The sequence below is a fragment of the Panulirus ornatus genome, chromosome 14 (assembly GCF_036320965.1).
Source record: "Panulirus ornatus isolate Po-2019 chromosome 14, ASM3632096v1, whole genome shotgun sequence".
Lineage (NCBI taxonomy): Eukaryota > Metazoa > Arthropoda > Malacostraca > Decapoda > Palinuridae > Panulirus > Panulirus ornatus.
Window position 1 is genome coordinate 41671981 of NC_092237.1, and position 18497 is coordinate 41690477.

Consider the following 18497-nt stretch of genomic DNA (forward strand, 5'->3'; position numbering starts at 1 on the left):
GATGCTCTGTGGAATGCTTTGTGCATGTCGTAGGTTATTAAAGGGGGTGGGAGCAGGGGTCTGGAAACCCTCCCCGTCTTGTATTTCAATTTCTAAAAGTGGGAACAGAAGGAGGAGACAAGTGGGGAGTGCTTATTCTCCTTGAAGGCTCACATTGGGGTGTCTGAATTTGTGTGGATGTAACCAAGATGAGAAGAAAGGAGAGATAGGTAGTATGTTTGAGGAAAGAAACTTGGATGTTCTGGCTGTGAGTGAAACGAAGCTTAAAGGTAAAGGGGAAGAATGGTTTGGAAAAGTCTTGGGAGTAAATTCAAGGATTGGTGAGAGGACAAGAGCTAAGGAAGGAGTAGCACTATTCCTGAAACAGGAGTTATGGGAGTATGTGATAGAGTGTAATGATAGAGTGTAAGAAAGTAAATTCTAGATTGATGTGGGTAATACTGAAAGTGGATGGAAAGAGATCCATGATTTTTGGTGCTTATGCACTAGCTCAAGAGAAGAAAGATCATGAGAGGCAAGCGTTTTGGGAGCAGCTGGGTGAGTGTGTCAGAATCTTTGGTGTATGGGACTGGGTATTAGTGATTGGTGATTTAAATGTGTAGGTGAGTAATGTGGCAGTTCAGGGTATAATTGGTGTACATGGGGAACTCAGTGTTATGAATGGATATGTTGAAGATCCTGTGGATTTGCATGCCGAAAAAAGACAGATGATTGGGAATACCTGACTTAAAAAAAAAGAGATATACGTAAGTATATATATATGTGAGTAGGAGAAATAGTCAAAGGGCATCATTAGATTATGGTTAATTGATAGACCTGTAAAAGAGAGACTTTTGGATGTGACGTGCTGAAAGGGGTAGCTGGTGGGATGTCTGATCACTATCTTGTGGAGACAAAGGTGAAGATTTTTAGAGGTTTTCAGAAAGGAAGAGAAAATGTTGGGAAGAAGAGTGGTGAGAGTAAGTGATCTTGAAAAGGAGACTTGTGTGAGGAAGTACCAGGAGAGATTGAGTGTAGAATGGCAAAAGGTGAGAGCAAATGACCTGAGGGGAATGGGATGTATTTAGGGAAGAAGTGATGGCATGTGCAAAAGATGCATGTGGCATGAGAAATGTAGGAGGTGGGCTGATTAGAAAGGGTAGTGAATGGTAAGATGAAGAAGTAAAATTGTTAGTGAAAGAGAAAAGAGAAACATTTGGACGATACTTACAAGGAAGGAGTGCAAAAGACTGGGATGTATAAAAGAAAGTGGCAAGAGTTCAAGAGGAAGGTGGAAGAGTTGAAAAAGTGGGCAAATGACATTTGGTGTGAGGGAGTATCATTAAACTTCAGGGAGAATAAGAAAATGTTTTGGAAGGAGGTAAATAATGTGTGTAAGACAAGAGAACAAATGGAAACATTCTTGAAGAGGGGAAGTGATAATTGAAGCGATCAAGTGAGAAGATGGAGTGAGTATTTTGAAGGTTTGTTAAAGGTGTTTGATGATAGAGTGGCAGATGTAGGGTGTTTTGGTTGGGGTGGCATGCAAAGTGAGAGGGGTCAGAGAGAATGGTTTGGTTAAGAGAGAAGTAGTGAAAGCTTTGCAGTAGATGAAATCAGGCAAGGCGGCAGGTTTGGATGATATTGCAGCTGAATGTATTAAGAAAGGGGGGACTATGTTTGTGATGGTTGGTAAGGATATTCAGTGTATGTATAGATCATGGTGAAGTGCCTGAGGATTGGCCGAATGTATGCATAGTGCCATTGTACAAAGGCAAAGGGGATAAGGGTGAGTGTTACACTACAGAAGCATAAGTTTGTTGAATATTCCTGGGAAATTGCATGGAAGGGTATTGATTGAGAGGGTGAAGGCATGTACAAAGCATCAGATAGGGGAGGAGCAGTGTGGTTTCAGAAGTGGTAGAGGATGTGTGGATCAGGTGTTTGCTTTGAAGAATGTGTGTGAGAAATACTTAGAAAAAGAGATGGATTAGTATGTAGCATTTCTGGATCTGAAGAAGTTATATGATAGGGTTGATAGAGATGCTTTGTGGAAGGTCTTAAGAGTATATGGTGCAGGAGATAAGTTGCTAAAAGAAGTGAAAGGTTTTTACCAAGGATGTAGGATGTAAGGCATGTGTACGAGTAAGAAGAGAGGAGATTGACTGGTACCAGGTGAATGTCGGTTTGCAGGAAGGGTGTGTGCTGTTCCCATGGTTGTTTAGTTTGTATGGATGGGGTGGTTATTGAGGGTAAATGCAAGAGTTTTGGAGAGAGGGATGACTAGGCAGTCCATTGGGGATGAGAGGGCATGGGAAAAGAGTCAGTTATTGTTCCTCGATGATACAGCACTGGTGACTGATTCGAGTGTGAAACTGCAATAGTTGGAGACTTAGTTTGAAAAAGTGTTTGAAAGGAGAGAGTTGAGAGTAAATGTGAATAAGAGCAAGGTTATTAGGTTCAGTAGGTTTAAGGAACAAATTAATTGGGATGCAAGTTTGAATAGAGAAAAATTAGAGTAAGTGAAGTGTTTTAGATATCTAGGAATTGGCTTAGCAGCAAATGGAACCATGTAAGTGGAAGTGAGTCACAGGGTGGGGAAGAGGGCGAAGGCTCTGTGAGCGATGAAGAGTGTAAGGAAGGTGAAAACATTATCTCGGAGAGCAAAAATGGGTATGTTTAAAGAAATAGTAGTTCTAACAATGTTATATGGGTGCGAGGCATGGGCTATTGATAGGGTAGTACGGAAGACGGTGTATGTGTTGGAAATGAAATGTTTGAGGACAGTATATGGTGTGAGATGGTTTGATTGAGTAAATAATGAAAGGGTAAGAAACTGCAGGAGTTAGTGACTGAGTTTGGTAAAGTGTTTGATAAAAGAAAGTTGAAAGTAAATGTGAATAAGAGCAAGGTTATTAGGTTCAGTAGGGATGAGGGACAAATAGATCGGGAGATAAGTTTGAATGGAGAAAAACTGGAGGAAGTGAAGTGTTTTAGATATCTGGGAGTGGACTTAGCAGCAGATGGAAGCAGAAGTGTGTCAGGGTGGGGGCTGGAGGCAAAGGTTTTGGGTGCATTGAATAATATGTGGAAGGTGAAAACCTTATCTAGGAGAGCAAAAATGGGTATGTTTGAGGAAACAGTGGTTCCAACAATGTTATATGGTTGCAAGGCATGGGCTATAGATAGGGTTGTGCGGAGGAGGGTGGATGTGTTGGAAATGAAATGTTTGAGGAATGTATGTGGTGTGAGGTGGTTTGATTAAGTAATGAAAGGGTAAGAGAAATGTGTGGTAACAAAAAGTGTGGTTGAGAGAGCAAAAGAGGGTGTATTGAAATGGTTAGGACACATGGAGAGAAAGAGTGAGGAAAGATTGACAAAGAGGATATATGTGTAAGAGGTGGAGGGAACAATGAGAAGTGGGAGACCAAATTGGAGGTGGAACGATGGAGTGAAAAAGATTTTGAGCAATCAAGGCCTGAACATACAGGAGGGTGAAAGGCATGCAAGGAATAGAGTAAATTGGAACAATGTGGTATACCGGGGTTGACATGCTGTCAGTGGATTGAACCAGGGCATGTGAAGCATCTGGGGCTTGGATGTGGAAAGGGAGCTGTGGTTTTGGTGCATTACAAATGACAGCTAGAGACAGTGTGAACGAATGTGGCCACCTTGTCTTTTCCTGGCACTACCTCACTGGAGGGGGAGGGGATGCTATTTTATGTGTGGTGTGGTGGCAACAGAAGTGGATGAGAGCAGCAAGTATGAATATGTACATTTATATATATGTATATGTCTGTGTATGTATGTGTATGTATATGTTGAAATGTATGTGTGTGTATGGGCATTTATGTATATATATATATATGTGTATGTGGGTGGTTGGGACATTCTTCATCTGTTTCCTTGCGCTACCTCGCTGATGTGGGAGACAATGGTTAAATATATATAATAAATAAATATATACATAGTAATTGAGTAGTGTATTAGCAACTTTGGTGCACGAGACCAGGTTATAGTGATTGATGATTTAAATGCAAAGCTGAGTAATGTGGCAGTTAACAGAATAATTGGTGTACATGGTGTGTTCAGTGTTGTGAAAGGTATTTATCTTCTTTGTTTACACCTCTCCATTGAACAACACGTAGTCCTTACAATGAGCCTCATTGTGTCTCGAGATATGATACGCATTAAGAGTACAGAGACCTTCTTGAAATATCAGACAAATTACTTTTATCATTATTTAAGAAGAATGATCATTTTGCACATTTCAAAGAATTAAGTCTGTTTTTGGAACACATTGCCTTGATTTTGGAAGACACTATACTGACGTTATGAACTTCCCTGCATTACTATTCTTACATCAACTGTTGTCAGTCCATTATGAAAAAGGGATTCTTCCTTTCCTATTTTGTGTTTAATGTGGGCAAGCTTAACAAGACCCATTCTTTTCTTCAAAAGTGCAAACTCTGGTAAAATGTACTATTAAAACTGTGAACCCGGCAAACATTTTCAAACCACTTCCATCAACAGTTCATCTCTCAGGGTGGAGAGATGTCTAATATAATTGAAACTGCCATGGGATGTATGTCAAAATGAAGGTTTTCAGTTATTGTAATCCCTGCTTTCCTCTCACAAAATACAATGAATCAAAAATTATCTTTAGGTGCATTTTGGCTTTCAACCTGAAGCAGAAATTAAGATTCCATTTTTAACTCAAGTGATAATCACAACAATATAGACTTTCAATAGCAAAAAAGGGTCTATAAAAAGGACCTTTCTGCTTTACAGTCCTGTTTCCATATAAGAAGATTCAAAATTCTTGTCCTCCAGCAGAAAACTTAAATCTGCATCACAAATTATCATAATTAATATTTACGCAACAGTGGAAGCACACATCTCTATAAACTTACTTTGTAATAGTAAAATTATTAAAATCTTTATTATAGAGTGTATACATTATTACAGAGCAATCACTTATGAACATATACTTTAAAAGTAAAATGTAACATCTAAAACAGCACCACAAATTGATTATAATCATAAACATGTATTTGTTGCCTGAGGGATTGGTGCTAAGATGTGTTACTGCACTGCAATTCACCCATTTCATGGCCAGAAGCATACAACTCAAACATCATACACGAAGCCAACTCTCACTTCCCTCATACTCATTTTTTTCTGTACTTTCTTTTGTGCACTCATATCCATCATACAGATTTCAGATATATCTGTAATCACAACAGCAAATGGGTTAGATAATCACCCTGCACTTGGCCCTGATATCATAGCGAACTTCCACATAAAATAATTGAGCCAAAATGCATAGTTCAGCCAAGATGCAATCCAAACACTCACATATATCTTCAACCACTCCTGGATACACAACAATATCCTTAATATCTGGAAACATATCACAAAGCCCCTATCCTAAAACCCTCCAAGCTCTCTAATTTCCCCTCCTCCTACTGTCTTCTATCACAATTATTAACATATCCAAACTCCTTGAAAAAATGATCTACAATAGAAGCAAGAAAGACATCACTCTGCCACCAACATAGTACAGCTTTAAACCCAACCGTGCCATAAATACACTGCACACAGATCTTACAACACATCCTGGATGGTTTCAATTAACCACAACCACCCCTTTACACTATACTAGTGGCAACAGATATCAACAGAGAATTTGATGATTTTCCCCAACACATTATCACACAAAAGATATTTGACACTTCCCTCCACAAAAGTGAAAAAAGTGATTCACCAATATCCCAGCAGGCTCAACAAGCGTCATTCACAAGGGCTTTCCCTCCAAAACCCTCACACTCTACAATGGGGTTCTCCAAGGAGCAGTTTTATTCTCCAATCCTCTTCCTACGTGACCTTCCATCACTTCTTGGAGGCCACATCATGAAAGTCCTCTCATATGTAAACAATCTTGAAATCACATCACAGCACCCTGAAACTACTCAAGCATCAACAAATTTGTAATATTACATTAAAATCAGAACTTTTCCTCACTCAAAATGTGAATGTCTGCATCCCCACAGAAATACACCATCACCCCCTAAAAACCCATGTTCAACCCTGATCATTCAGAATCTTTTTTACTTCATCACACTAGATATTACAAAATCACACACACAACATTTATTCAGAAACCAAAGACATCAACATAAAGGCCTAACCCTCCACATACACACATATATATACATAAATGCCCCTACACACACATACATATACATATATACACATGTACATATTCATACTTGCTGCCTTCATTCATTCCCATTGCCACCCTGTCGCACAGAAACAACAAGGCAGCACCAGGAAAAGACAAAAAGGCCACATTCGTTCACACACAGTCTCTAGCTGTCATTGTAATGCACCAAAACCACAGCTCCCTTTTCTCATCCAGGCCCCACAAACCCTTCCATGGTTTACACCAGATACCTCACATGCCCTAGTTCAATCCACTGACAGCATGTTGACCCCGGTATACCACATCGTTCCAATTCACTCTATTCTTTGCACCCTCCTGTATGTTCAGGCCCTGATTGGTCAAAATATTTTTCACTCCATCCTTCTACCTCCAATTTGGTCTCCTGCTTCACCTTCTTCCCTCCACCTCTGATGCATATATCCTCTTTGTTAATCTTTCCTCACTCATTCTCTCCATGTGTCCAAACCATTTCAACACACCCTCTTCAGCTCTCTCAACCACACTCTTTTTATTACCAAACATCCCTCTTACCCTCTCATTACTTACTCGATCAAACCACCTCACACCACATATTGTCCTCAAACATTTCACTTCCAACACATCCACTCTCCTCCCCACAACCCTATCTGTAGCCCATGTCTCGCATCCATACCCATTTTCGCTCTCTGAGATTACATTCTCATCTTCCACACATTTTTCAACTCTCCCAGAACCTTTGCCCCCTCCCCCACCCTCTGACTCACTTCTGCTTCCATGGTTCCATCCACTGCTAAGTCCACTCCCAGATATCTAAAACACTTCACTTCCTCCAGTTTTTCTCCATTCAGACTTACCTCCCAAATAACTTGCCCCTCAACCCTACTGAACCTAATAACCTTGCTCTTATTCAGTCATTCATATCTTTCTCCTTTCACACACTTTACCAAACTCAGTCACCAACCTCTGCAGTTTCTCATCCGAGTCAGCCACCAGTGCTGTATCATCAGCGAACAACAACTGACTCACTTCCCAAGCCCTCTCATCCTCAACAGACTGCATACTTGCCCCTCTCTCCAAAACTCTTGCATTCACTTCCCTAACCAACCCATCCATAAACAAACTAAACAACCATGGAGACATCATGAACCCCAGCCACAAACAGACATTCAGTGGGAACCAATCACTTTCCTCTCTTCCTACTCATACACATGCCTTACATCCCTGGCAAAAACTTTTCAATGCTTCTAGCAACTTACCTCCCACACCATATACTCTTAAAACCTTCCACAAAGAATCTCTATCAACCCTATCATATGCTTTCTCCAGATCCATAAATGCTACATACAAATCCATCTGTTTTTCTAAGTATTCTTCACATACATTCTTCAAAGCAAAAACCTGATCCACACATCCTCTACGACATTGCTCTTCCCCAATCTGATGCTCTGTACATGCTTTCACCCTCTCAATCAATATCCTCCCATATAATTTCCCAGGAATACTCAACAAACTTATGCTTCTGTAATGTGAACACTCACCTTTATCCCTTAGCCTTTATACAATGGTACTATGCATGCATTCCACTAATCCTCAGGCACTTCACCATGATCTATACATACACTGAATATCCTTACCAACCAGTCAACAACACAGTCACCTCCTTTTTTGATAAATTCCACTGTATTACCATCCACACATATATATATATATATATATCAATCACCCTCAGAACATTTACTGGTACTAGTTTAGGGCAAGGAATGGAATCCTTTGGCATCCTTTACGAACAGCTCATCCTTTCCACTCTAAACTATGCCTCACTTCTTCAAAAGCAACCATATAAATCTGAAAACCCCACAATTGCTAGCTGTTTAGCAACCACATATATTCAACACTTGCACAACACAACTACAACACTTCCAGTAAACTCTCTAATTGTGTTTGACAACCAAATCTTTGCACTAGAACCCTCCAACCCAAACTACACCTTAACTAACCACCAATCCCCAAGTAGAAACAAAAAAACTTACACTGCCTCAAACATAAACAACCTATACTTGCATATCTCCTTCCCACTCAGAAACATGAAAACCAATATGGTGCTGACAAAGCACAAAGACACAGTAATGACCAGACAAGAACAAAAAAACTGCCCTCAGCCTAGTCTTAAATTCTATCTCACTAAACATATACCCATCTAAAACAAAACTCCCTACGCATGTATGAGTGATATTTTCTCATCTATGTTGTGGACACCACTTGATTTAAAAACTACAAACACCAATTCAACTTATCAAGGGAACCAGCATGTCCAAGACACTAAACATTTACTCCCTAATTGCTATACATTTGTCTGACACAGACACTTCACCACACTTCTTGGCCTTTGCTATTCCCTGGTATATGTAGACAGCTTCCTGTGAGCTTTGGGAGCTTCATAAAAGGGGTTCTATGACCATGAAAGTATTTCTTGAAAGGGCACAAACCACTAAGATATCTATGCATGCCTATGTAAAAATGCACATCCTAAATTCTTCTATCAGCAGTTCTATCTTTGTATCTATCACCTTTAATTCATTTTACATTTACATAGATTGGATTTAGTGCATATAACAATGTTGTATGGTTGCGAGGCGTGGGCTATGGATAGAGTTGTGCGCAGGAGGATGGATGTGCTGGAAATGAGATGTTTGAGGACAATGTGTGGTGTGAGGTGGTTTGATCGAGTAAGTAACGTAAGGGTAAGAGAGATGTGTGGAAATAAAAAGAGCGTGGTTGAGAGAGCAGAAGAGGGTGTTTTGAAATGGTTTGGGCACATGGAGAGAATGAGTGAGGAAAGATTGTACAAGAGGATATATGTGTCGGAGGTAGAGGGAACGAGGAGAAGTGGGAGACCAAATTGGAGGTGGAAAGATGGAGTGAAAAAGATTTTGTGTGATCGGGGCCTGAACATGCAGGAGGGTGAAAGGAGGGCAAGGAATAGAGTAAATTGGATCGATGTGGTATACCGGGGTTGACGTGCTGTCAGTGGATTGAATCAGGGCATGTGAAGCGTCTGGGGTAAACCATGGAAAGCTGTGTAGGTATGTATATTTGCGTGTGTGGAAGTATGTATATACATGTGTATGGGGGTGGGTTGGGCCATTTCTTTCATCTGTTTCCTTGCACTACCTCGCAAACGCGGGAGACAGCAGCAAAAAAAAAAATAAAAAATAACTTCTCATTGTGCTAAATTGGACTGGGTCTTTGACACTATGGCAGTGCACCTAAATTCATTTCCTTATATCTTCATTCAAACTTCTACCATATCCCATACAGTGCTAACACTCCAGCTATTTAACAATCATTCCCCTTGCATCATCTTCTGAAATCTCTCTTGCTTTCAACTACTCACTCATTACAAATGGTCATCAAAATACTTATTACTGGATAAAGAGTTCATCTCTTTCTTGCAAAAGAAGACTTTTGAAGGAACAGACTTAAAAAAGTTTGACTTTACAACAAAAATCAAAATTAAAAATATTAAAAAATATATGAGGAAATTAATGTCAAAGGGTACTTTTGAAAGCACTGACAGAACTTATGCTTTTCTAGAATTGTGTATTTCCTTTATCATAAAACAGCATTAAAAGGCAAAACGTCCAAGTATGTAAGCAGGAACATGAACTACTGAGGTGTGTGTCAAAAATTTACTTAACCAACCAGTAAGCTCATTACATAGAACATTAAAAATACAATTTTTTGTTTCAAATCTAATCAACTTTTAACAGTTACTACAAAAACACACTGAAGCTCAAAGATCATAAATATATAACAAATAAAAACCCATTCTGTTTCAAAGCAACAGTTTTAACTTTACATGTAATTACAAGATCAAATAATCATGCAAAGGCAAAACAAGACAATACACTTTATAAATTACAGTCAGCAGGGATTAAGCAAGTGTACTATATTTTCTATCAACAATGTTCTAGCAACAATGTTTGCAGACCTTGATTAGTTAGTCCACAGTATGTTGCTGGGAATGCTGATATTCTGGAAGGTTAGTTGGGCTTTTCATGTCAGGATCCAACTGCTTTGACTGGAATGGATTGCTGAGCTTGAGTCCTTCAAGCTCTAGAAAGTGCAAAGAAAAAATTACAAATACAATAAATGATTTTTGTTTATTTCAAAGCTAAAACCTTAGAGATGACATTTACTTACAGGTTTATATGATCATGCAGAGGAAGAGGATGATAAGACAATACAGCATCTAATTAACATTCCAAGAAGGGATCTGAAAGTCATTTCCCTTAACACATTATTTTTTCAGCCTCTAAAAGCAACTATCCACTCAATCTACACTAAGTGTTGTTAATGAAGAGACAAAAAGAATGCTGCAGGGGACAATGTAAATAATATGAAAAGCTTGAAATACTACTCATATAACATATTGGAATAAAGTTGAAAATATTTATCTATTTATTATACTTGATCACCATTTCCCGGACCAGCGAGGGAACGCCAGGAAACAGATGAAGAATGGCCTTCCACTCATGCAAAGGTGAGTAATGTGGCAGTTGAGGGAATAACTGGTGTACATGGGGTGTTCAGCATTGTAAATGGAAATAGTGAAGAGCTTGTAGATTTGAGTGCTGAAATAGGACTGGTGATTGGGATTACCTGGTTTAAAAAGAAAGATATACATAAGTATACGTATGTAAGTAGGAGAGATGGCCAGAGAGCATTATTGGATTACGTGTTAATTAATAGGCAAGTGAAAGAGAGACTTCTGGCTGTTAATGTGCTGAAAAGTGCAACTGGAGGGATGTCTGATCATCATCTTGTAGAGGCAAAGGTGAAGATTTGTAGAGGTTTTCAGAAAAGAAGAGAGAATGTTGGGGTGACAAGAATGGTGAGAGTAAGTGAGCTTGGGAAGAAGACTTGTGTGAGGAAGTATCAGGAGAGACTGAGTGCAGAATGGAAAAAGGTGAGAGCAAAGGACGTAAGGGGAGTGGGGGAGGAATGGGAGGTATTTAGGGAAGCAGTGATGGCTTGCACAAAAGATGCTTGTGGCATGAGAAGCATGGGAGGTGGGCAGATTAGAAAGGGTAGTGAGTGCTGGAATGAAGAAGTAAGATTGTCAGTGAAAGAGAAGAGAGAGGCATTTGGACAACTTTTGCAGGAAAATAGTGCAAATGACTGGGAGATATACAAAGAAAGAGGCAGGAGGTCAAGAAAAAGGTGCAAGAGGTGAAACAGAGGGCAAATGAGAGTTGGGGTGAGAGAGTATCATTAAATTTTAGGGAGAATAAAAAGATTTTTGGAAGGAGGTAAATAAAGAGCATAAGACAAGAGAACAAATGGGAACATCGGCGGAGGGGGCTAATGGGGAGGTAATACCTAGTAGTGGTGATGTGAGAAGGAGATGGAGTAGATATTTTGAAGGTTTGTTGAATGTGTTAGATGACAGGGTGGCAGATATAGGGTGTTTTGGTCAAGATGGTGTGTGAAGTGAGAGGGTTAGGGAGAATGATTTGGTAAACAGAGAAGAGGTAGTGAAAGCTTTGCAGAAGGTGAAAACCGGCAAGGCGGCAGGTTTGGAAGGTATGCAGTGGAATTTATTAAAAAAGGGAGTGACTGTGTTGTTGACTGGTTGGTGAGGATATTCAATGTATGTATGGCTCATGAAGTGCCTTAGGATTGGCAGAATGCATGCATAGTGCCACTGTACAAAGGCAAAGGGGATAAAGGTGAGTGTTCAAATTACTGGGGTGTAAGTTTGTTGAGTATTTCTGGGAAATTATATGGGAGGGTATTGATTGAGAGGGTGAAGGCATGTACAGAGCATCAGATTGGGGAAGAGCAGTGTGGTTTCAGAAGTGGTAGAGGATGTATGGATCAGGTGTTTGCTTTGAAGAATGTATGTGAGATATACTTAGAAAAACAAATGGATTTGTATGTAGCATTTATGGATCTGGAGAAGGCATATGATAGAGTTGACAGGGATGCTTTGTGGAAGGTATTAAGAGTATATGGTGTGGGAGGCAAGTTGCTAGAAGCAGTGAAAAGTCTTTATTGAGGATGTAAGGAATGTGTATGGGTAGGAAGAGAGGAAAGTGACTGGTTCTCGGTGAATGTCGGTTTGCGGCAGGGATGCGTGATGTCTCCATGGTTGTTTAATTTGTTTATGGATAGGGTTGTTTGGGAGGTGAATGCAAGAGTTTTGGAGAGAGGGGCAAGTATGCAATCTGTTGTGGATGAGAGGGCTTGGGAAGTGAGTCAGTTGTTCGCTGATGATACAGTGCTGGTGGCTGATTCGGGTTAGAAACTGCAGAAGCTGGTGACTGAGTTTGGTAAAATGTGTGAAAGAAGAAAGCTGAGAGTAAATGTGAATAAGAGCAAGGTTATTAGGTAGTGTAGGGTTGAGGGACAAGTCAACTGGGAGGTAAATTTGAATGGAGAAAAACTGGAGGAAGCGAAATGTTTTGGATATCTGGGAGTGGATTTGGCAGCAGAGGGAACCATGGAAGCAGACGTGAGTCACAGGGTAGGGGAGGGGACGAAAGTTCTGGGAGTGTTGAAAAATGTGTAGAAGGCGAGAACATTATCTTGGAAAGCAAAAATGGGTATATTTGGAGGAATAGTGGTTCCAACAATGTTATATGGTTGCAAGATGTGGGCTATGGATAGGGTTGTGTGGAGGAGGGTGGATGTGTTGGAAATGAGGTGTTTGAGGACAACATGTGGTGTGAGGTGGTTTGATCGAGTCAGTAATGAAAGGGTAAGAGAGATGTGTGGTAATAAAAAGAGTGTAGTTGAGAGAGCAGAAGAGGGTGTATTGAAATGGTTTGATCACATGGAGAGAATGTGTGAGGAAAGATTGACAAAGAGGATATATGTGTCAGAGGTGGAGGGAATGAGGAGAAGTGGAAGACCAAATTGGAAGTGGAAGGATGGAGTGAAAAAGATTATGAGAGATTGGGGCCTGATCATGCTGGAGGGTGAAAGGTGTGCAAGGAATAGAGTGAACTGGAACGATGTGGTATACTGGGGTCGACGTGCTGTCAATGGATTGAACCAAGGCATGTGAAAAGTTAGGGGTAAACCATGGAAAGTTTTGTGGGGCCTGGATGTGGAAAGGGAGTTGTGGTTTTGGTGCATTATACATGACAGCTGGAGACTGAGTGTGAACGAATGTGGCCTTTGATGTCTTTTCCTAGCACTACCTTGCGCATGTGCAGGGGGAGGAGGTTGTCATTACATGTGGTGGGGTGGCAACGGGAATGAATAAAGGCAGCAAGTATGAATTAAGTACATGTGTATATATGTATATGTCTGTGTATGTATACATGTGTATATGTTAAAATGTATAGGTATGTATATGTGCATGTGTGAACATGTATGTATATACATGTGTATGTGGGTGGGTTGGGCCTATCTTTCGTCTGTTTCCTTACGCTTCCTCGCTAATGTGCGAGACAGTGACAAAGTATAATAAGAAAAAACAATAAATAAATATACATAAACGCCCATACACCTACATATACATACATATACATATCAACATATACATACATGTACATACACACATACACAGACATATACATATATACACTTGTACATTATTCATATTTGCTTGCCCTCATCCATTCCTGGTGACACCCCACCCCACAGGAAACAGCATCACTACCCCCTCCCCCTTCCTTGCACACCTCTCACCCTCCTGTTCAGGCACTGATCACTCAGAGTCTTTTTTACTCCATCTTTTCACATCCAATTTGGTTTTCCACTTCTCCTTGTTCCCTCCACATCTGACACATATGTCCTTTTTGTCAATCTTTCCTCACTCATTCTCTCCATATGTCCAAACCATTTCAATACACGCTCTTCTGCTCTCTCTACCACACTCTTTTTATTACCACTAACCTCTCTTACCCTTTCACTACTTACTCAATCAAACCACCTCGCACCATATATTGTCCTCAAACATTTAATTTCCAACACATCTGCTTTCCTCTGTACAACTCTATCTATAGCCCATGCCTCGCAACCATATAATATTGTTGGAACTACTATTCCTTCAAACATAGCCATTTTCTGCTCTACGAGATAAAGTTCTCTCTTTCCACAAATTCTTCATCACTCCCAGAACCTTCATCCCCTCCCCCACCCTGTGACTCATTTCTGCTTCCGTGGTTCCATTTACTGCTAAGTCTACTTCCTCCAATTTTTCTCCATTCAAACTTATATCCCAACTAACTTGTCCCTCAACCTTGCTGAACCTAAAAACCTTGCTCTTATTCACATTTACTCTCAACTTTCCCCTTTCACACGCTTTTCCAAACTCAGTCACCAACTTCTGCAGTTTCACATTCAAATCAGCCACCAGTGATGTATCATCTGCAAACAACTACTGACCCACTTCCCAGACCCTCTCATCCCCAACATACTACATACTCGCCCTCTCTCCAAAACTCTTCCATTTACCTCCCTAACCACCCCATCCATAAATAAACTAAACAACCATGGGGACATCACACACCCCTGCTGCTGACTAATCTTTTCTGGAAACCAATCACTCTTCTTTCTTCCTACTCATATATATGCCTTGCTTCTAGCAGCTTACCTCCCACACCATATACTCTTAAGATCTAACACAAAGCATCTCTATCAACTCTATCATATGCCTTCTCCAGATCCATAAATGCTACATACATATCCATCTGTTTTTCTAAGTATTTCTCACACATTCTTCAAAGCAAAAACCTGATCCACACATCCTCTACCGCATCTGAAACCACACTGCTTCTCCCCAATCTGATGTTCTGTACATACCTTCACCCTCTCAATCAATACCCTCCCAATTTTCCAGTAATACTCAACAAACTTATGCCTCTGTAGTATGGACACTCACCTTTATTCCCTTTGCCTTTGTACAATGGGACTATCCATGCATTCTGCCAATCCTCAGGCACTTCATCATGATCAAAACATGCAGTGAATATCCTTACAATCAATCAACAACACAGTCACCCCCTTTCTTAATAGATTCAACTGCAATACCATCCAAACCCGCCATCTTACAGCATTTCATCTCCCACAAGGCTTTAACCACCTTTTCTCTCTTAATCAAACTATTCTCCCTGACCTTCTCACTTCACACACTACCCTGACCAAGACACTCTACATCTGCCATTCTATCATGAAACACATTCAACAAACCTTCAAAATACTCATTGCATCTCCCTCTCACTTCATCACTACCTAATATCACTTCCTCCCTCATTTTTTAACTCTTGCACCTTCTTCTTGACCTCCTGCCACTTTTTTTTTATATACATCTTCCAGTAATTTGCACTTCTTCCTTGTAAGTATCATCCAAACGCCTCTCTTTTCTCTTTCACTAACAACTTTACTTTTTCATCCCACCACTCACAATCCTTTCTAATCAGCCCATCTCCCACCTTTCTCATGCCACATGCATCTTTTGCATATGCTATCACTCCTTCCCTAAATATGTCCCATTCCTCACCCACTTCCCTCACATCATTTGCTCACACCTTTTGCCATTCTGCACTCAATGTCTCCTGGTACTTCTTCATACAAGTCTCCTTTCCAAGCTCACTTACTCTCACCGCTATCTTCTCCCTAATATTTTCTCTTCTCTTTAGAAAACCTCTACAAATCTTCACCTTTGCCTCAACAAGACAGTGATCAGACATCCCACCAGCTGCGCCTCTCAGCACACTAACATCCAAAAGACTCTCTTTTACACACCTATCAATTAACATGTAACCTAATAATGCCCTTTGACCATCTCTCCTACTCACATATCCCAATCACCAATCTTTTTTCAGCACACAAATCCACAAGCTCTTCACCATTTCCAGTCACAACACTGAATATCCCACAATCACTAATTATGCCCTTGCATTTAAATTACCCATCACTAATACCTGGTCTCATGCACCAAAGCTGCTGACACACTCACTCAGCTGCTCCCAAAACACTTGCCTCTCATGATCTTTCTTCTCATGACCAGGTTCATAAGCACCAATAATCACCCATCTCTCTCCATCGCCAAAATTCAAAAAACATATATGATGCAAAATAGCAAATTATGTAATGTTGCCTGGCTTCTACCGTACGAATGTTAGGTAATGTCACCCACCTTTAATGGGTTAAAAGTGGTACTCAAAGGGTAAGTGGTTACACTCTTTGTAACTTCTCTTGTACTTCTAATTCCTTAACCAACCTTTCATCTGCCATAGGATAAGTATCATCTGCCTCAAAAAAAAAAAAAAAGGATAAATGGAACATAACTCACACTGAATGTGATTCTCATGAAGAAAGGCACTCAAGGGGACAAATGAATCAAGAAAGCATGTGGGGACACAAAAGAAAATGAAGAAAGCAATAGGTTTAAAAAAGGTTCATCAATCTAATTAACTCTGAACAGTGCAGGTTCTTTACACACAAAAATATTCAAGTGTAGGGAACACACTTAATTTCTATTTCCCTGGAATTATCAGCACAAGAATTAAAAAGGGATATTCTGTGTAGATAAGAAGTCCACAGATCACTTTAACTCTGAAAAACAGAATTAAATGGTGAACCCCAGTCAAGCTGGTTTTGCTTGGTAATGCCACAAGAAAGAAGTTACCTTTGGCAAGACCATACAGTGTGTCAGCATCAGTGGAGTGAGAGAATCTCAATATCTTCAAGGATCTTCCTGCCCCATACACTGCTCATGCATGGAGTGCTACCTCAAAGCCCTAAGGCTCCTGGACTTGCATGACTAGCTAACTAACATTATGGTTTCTGAGTCATGACATGGCAGTTCAGTGATATGTGATACAATAGCTGTTTGTGTAGGGCAATCATGCTTTTAGATGTAGGTATTGGGTCAAATAGATGATATTACATGAATATGTCTTATTGCCTCTCTATTATCCCATAAGGAGCAGGGCTCTCTCATCTCTTTCTCACCCTTGGTCAAAAAAAATTCTATTTATTTATTTATTTTGCTTTGTTGCTGTCTCCCGCGTTTGCGAGGTAGCGCAAGGAAACAGACAAAAGAAATGGCCCAACCCACCCCCATACACATGTATATACATACACGTCCACACACGCAAATATACATACCTATACATCTCAATGTACACATATATATACACACAGACATATACATATATACACATGTACATAATTCATACTGTCTGCCTTTATTTATTCCCATCGCCACCTCGCCACACAAGGAATAACATCCCCCTCCCCCCTCATGTGTGTGAGGTAACGCTAGGAAAAGACAACAAAGGCCCCATTCGTTCACATTTAGTCATTAGCTGTCATGTAATAATGCCCGAAACCACAGCTCCCTTTCCACATCCAGGCCCCACAGAACTTTCCATGGTTTACCCCAGACGCTTCACATGCCCTGATTCAATCCATTGACAGCACGTTGACCCCAGTATACCACATCGATCCAATTCACTCTATTCCTTGCCCGCCTTTCACCCTCCTGCATGTTCAGGCCCTAATCACTCAAAATCTTTTTCACTCCATCTTTCCACCTCCAATTTGGTCTCCCACTTCTCCTCGTTCCCTTCATCTCCGACACACACATCCTCTTGGTCAATCTTTCCTCACTCATTCTCTCCATGTGCCCAAACCATTTCAAAACACCCTCTTCTGCTCTCTCAACCACTTAAAGGCTGAAAGCTTTCAAGCTATTCTTAATAAAATAAATAATTTCCATAAAAATTTATGCACTTTATGATAGATGGTACACAGAATTTTACACAATATATGCACACTCAAATCTACAAGTTTTATAAATGCTACTTACAAAAAAAACGGAGATTTTTATTTTGTCCTATGTTGCTTTCCCAATTTCAATTTTTCGCTGGAGTGCACGATGAGAATGATAGATGATGGAATCAAGAATCCCTGCCACTGTGAATACCCCACCAATAATTGCACAGACTCCAGTCAGGAAGTGTCCAAGAGATCTGTAAAAGAAAAGAAATATGCAATACACCATGGTTAATTTATGAGAGAGTACTACACAAATGAGTGTGTACAATACAAATCAAAATACAAAACACAGGCAAGTAAGAGGAGCTTATCAAGAGTGCTAATGATTCTCTGGAAACCACATACACTAAAAATGCACCTACCCACAGTTTACTAAATTTAAGTCAATGGTGAATCTTATGAAACTACGTCATTTAAAAAACATTAACACCATTCCCATTTGCAATTGGTGGGTCAGGTCATCAACATCCAGTGAGTTCAAATAAGACATGAACTTTCACATTTCCATACAATT

The 18497-nt window shown here is 40.1% G+C and overlaps 1 protein-coding gene across 5 annotated transcripts in view; it reads right to left on the minus strand.

Moving 5' to 3' along the window:
• LOC139753348 (endoplasmic reticulum-Golgi intermediate compartment protein 3) overlaps positions 1–18497 on the minus strand; it is an 83255-nt gene that overhangs the window by 12538 nt on the left and 52220 nt on the right. For 2 of the 5 annotated variants that reach the window (XM_071669703.1, XM_071669704.1), the window contains exons 11-12: positions 18015–18177; positions 1908–10300 (exon numbers count right to left, since the gene is read on the minus strand). In XM_071669703.1, coding sequence (XP_071525804.1) covers positions 18042–18177 — 136 coding nt within the window. In that variant the 3' untranslated portion in view covers positions 1908–10300; positions 18015–18041. Of the gene's footprint in view, positions 1–1907; positions 10301–16337; positions 16454–18014; positions 18178–18497 lie in introns of those variants that run through there. The other 3 variants (XR_011713690.1, XR_011713691.1, XM_071669705.1) reach the window with 3 other exon arrangements.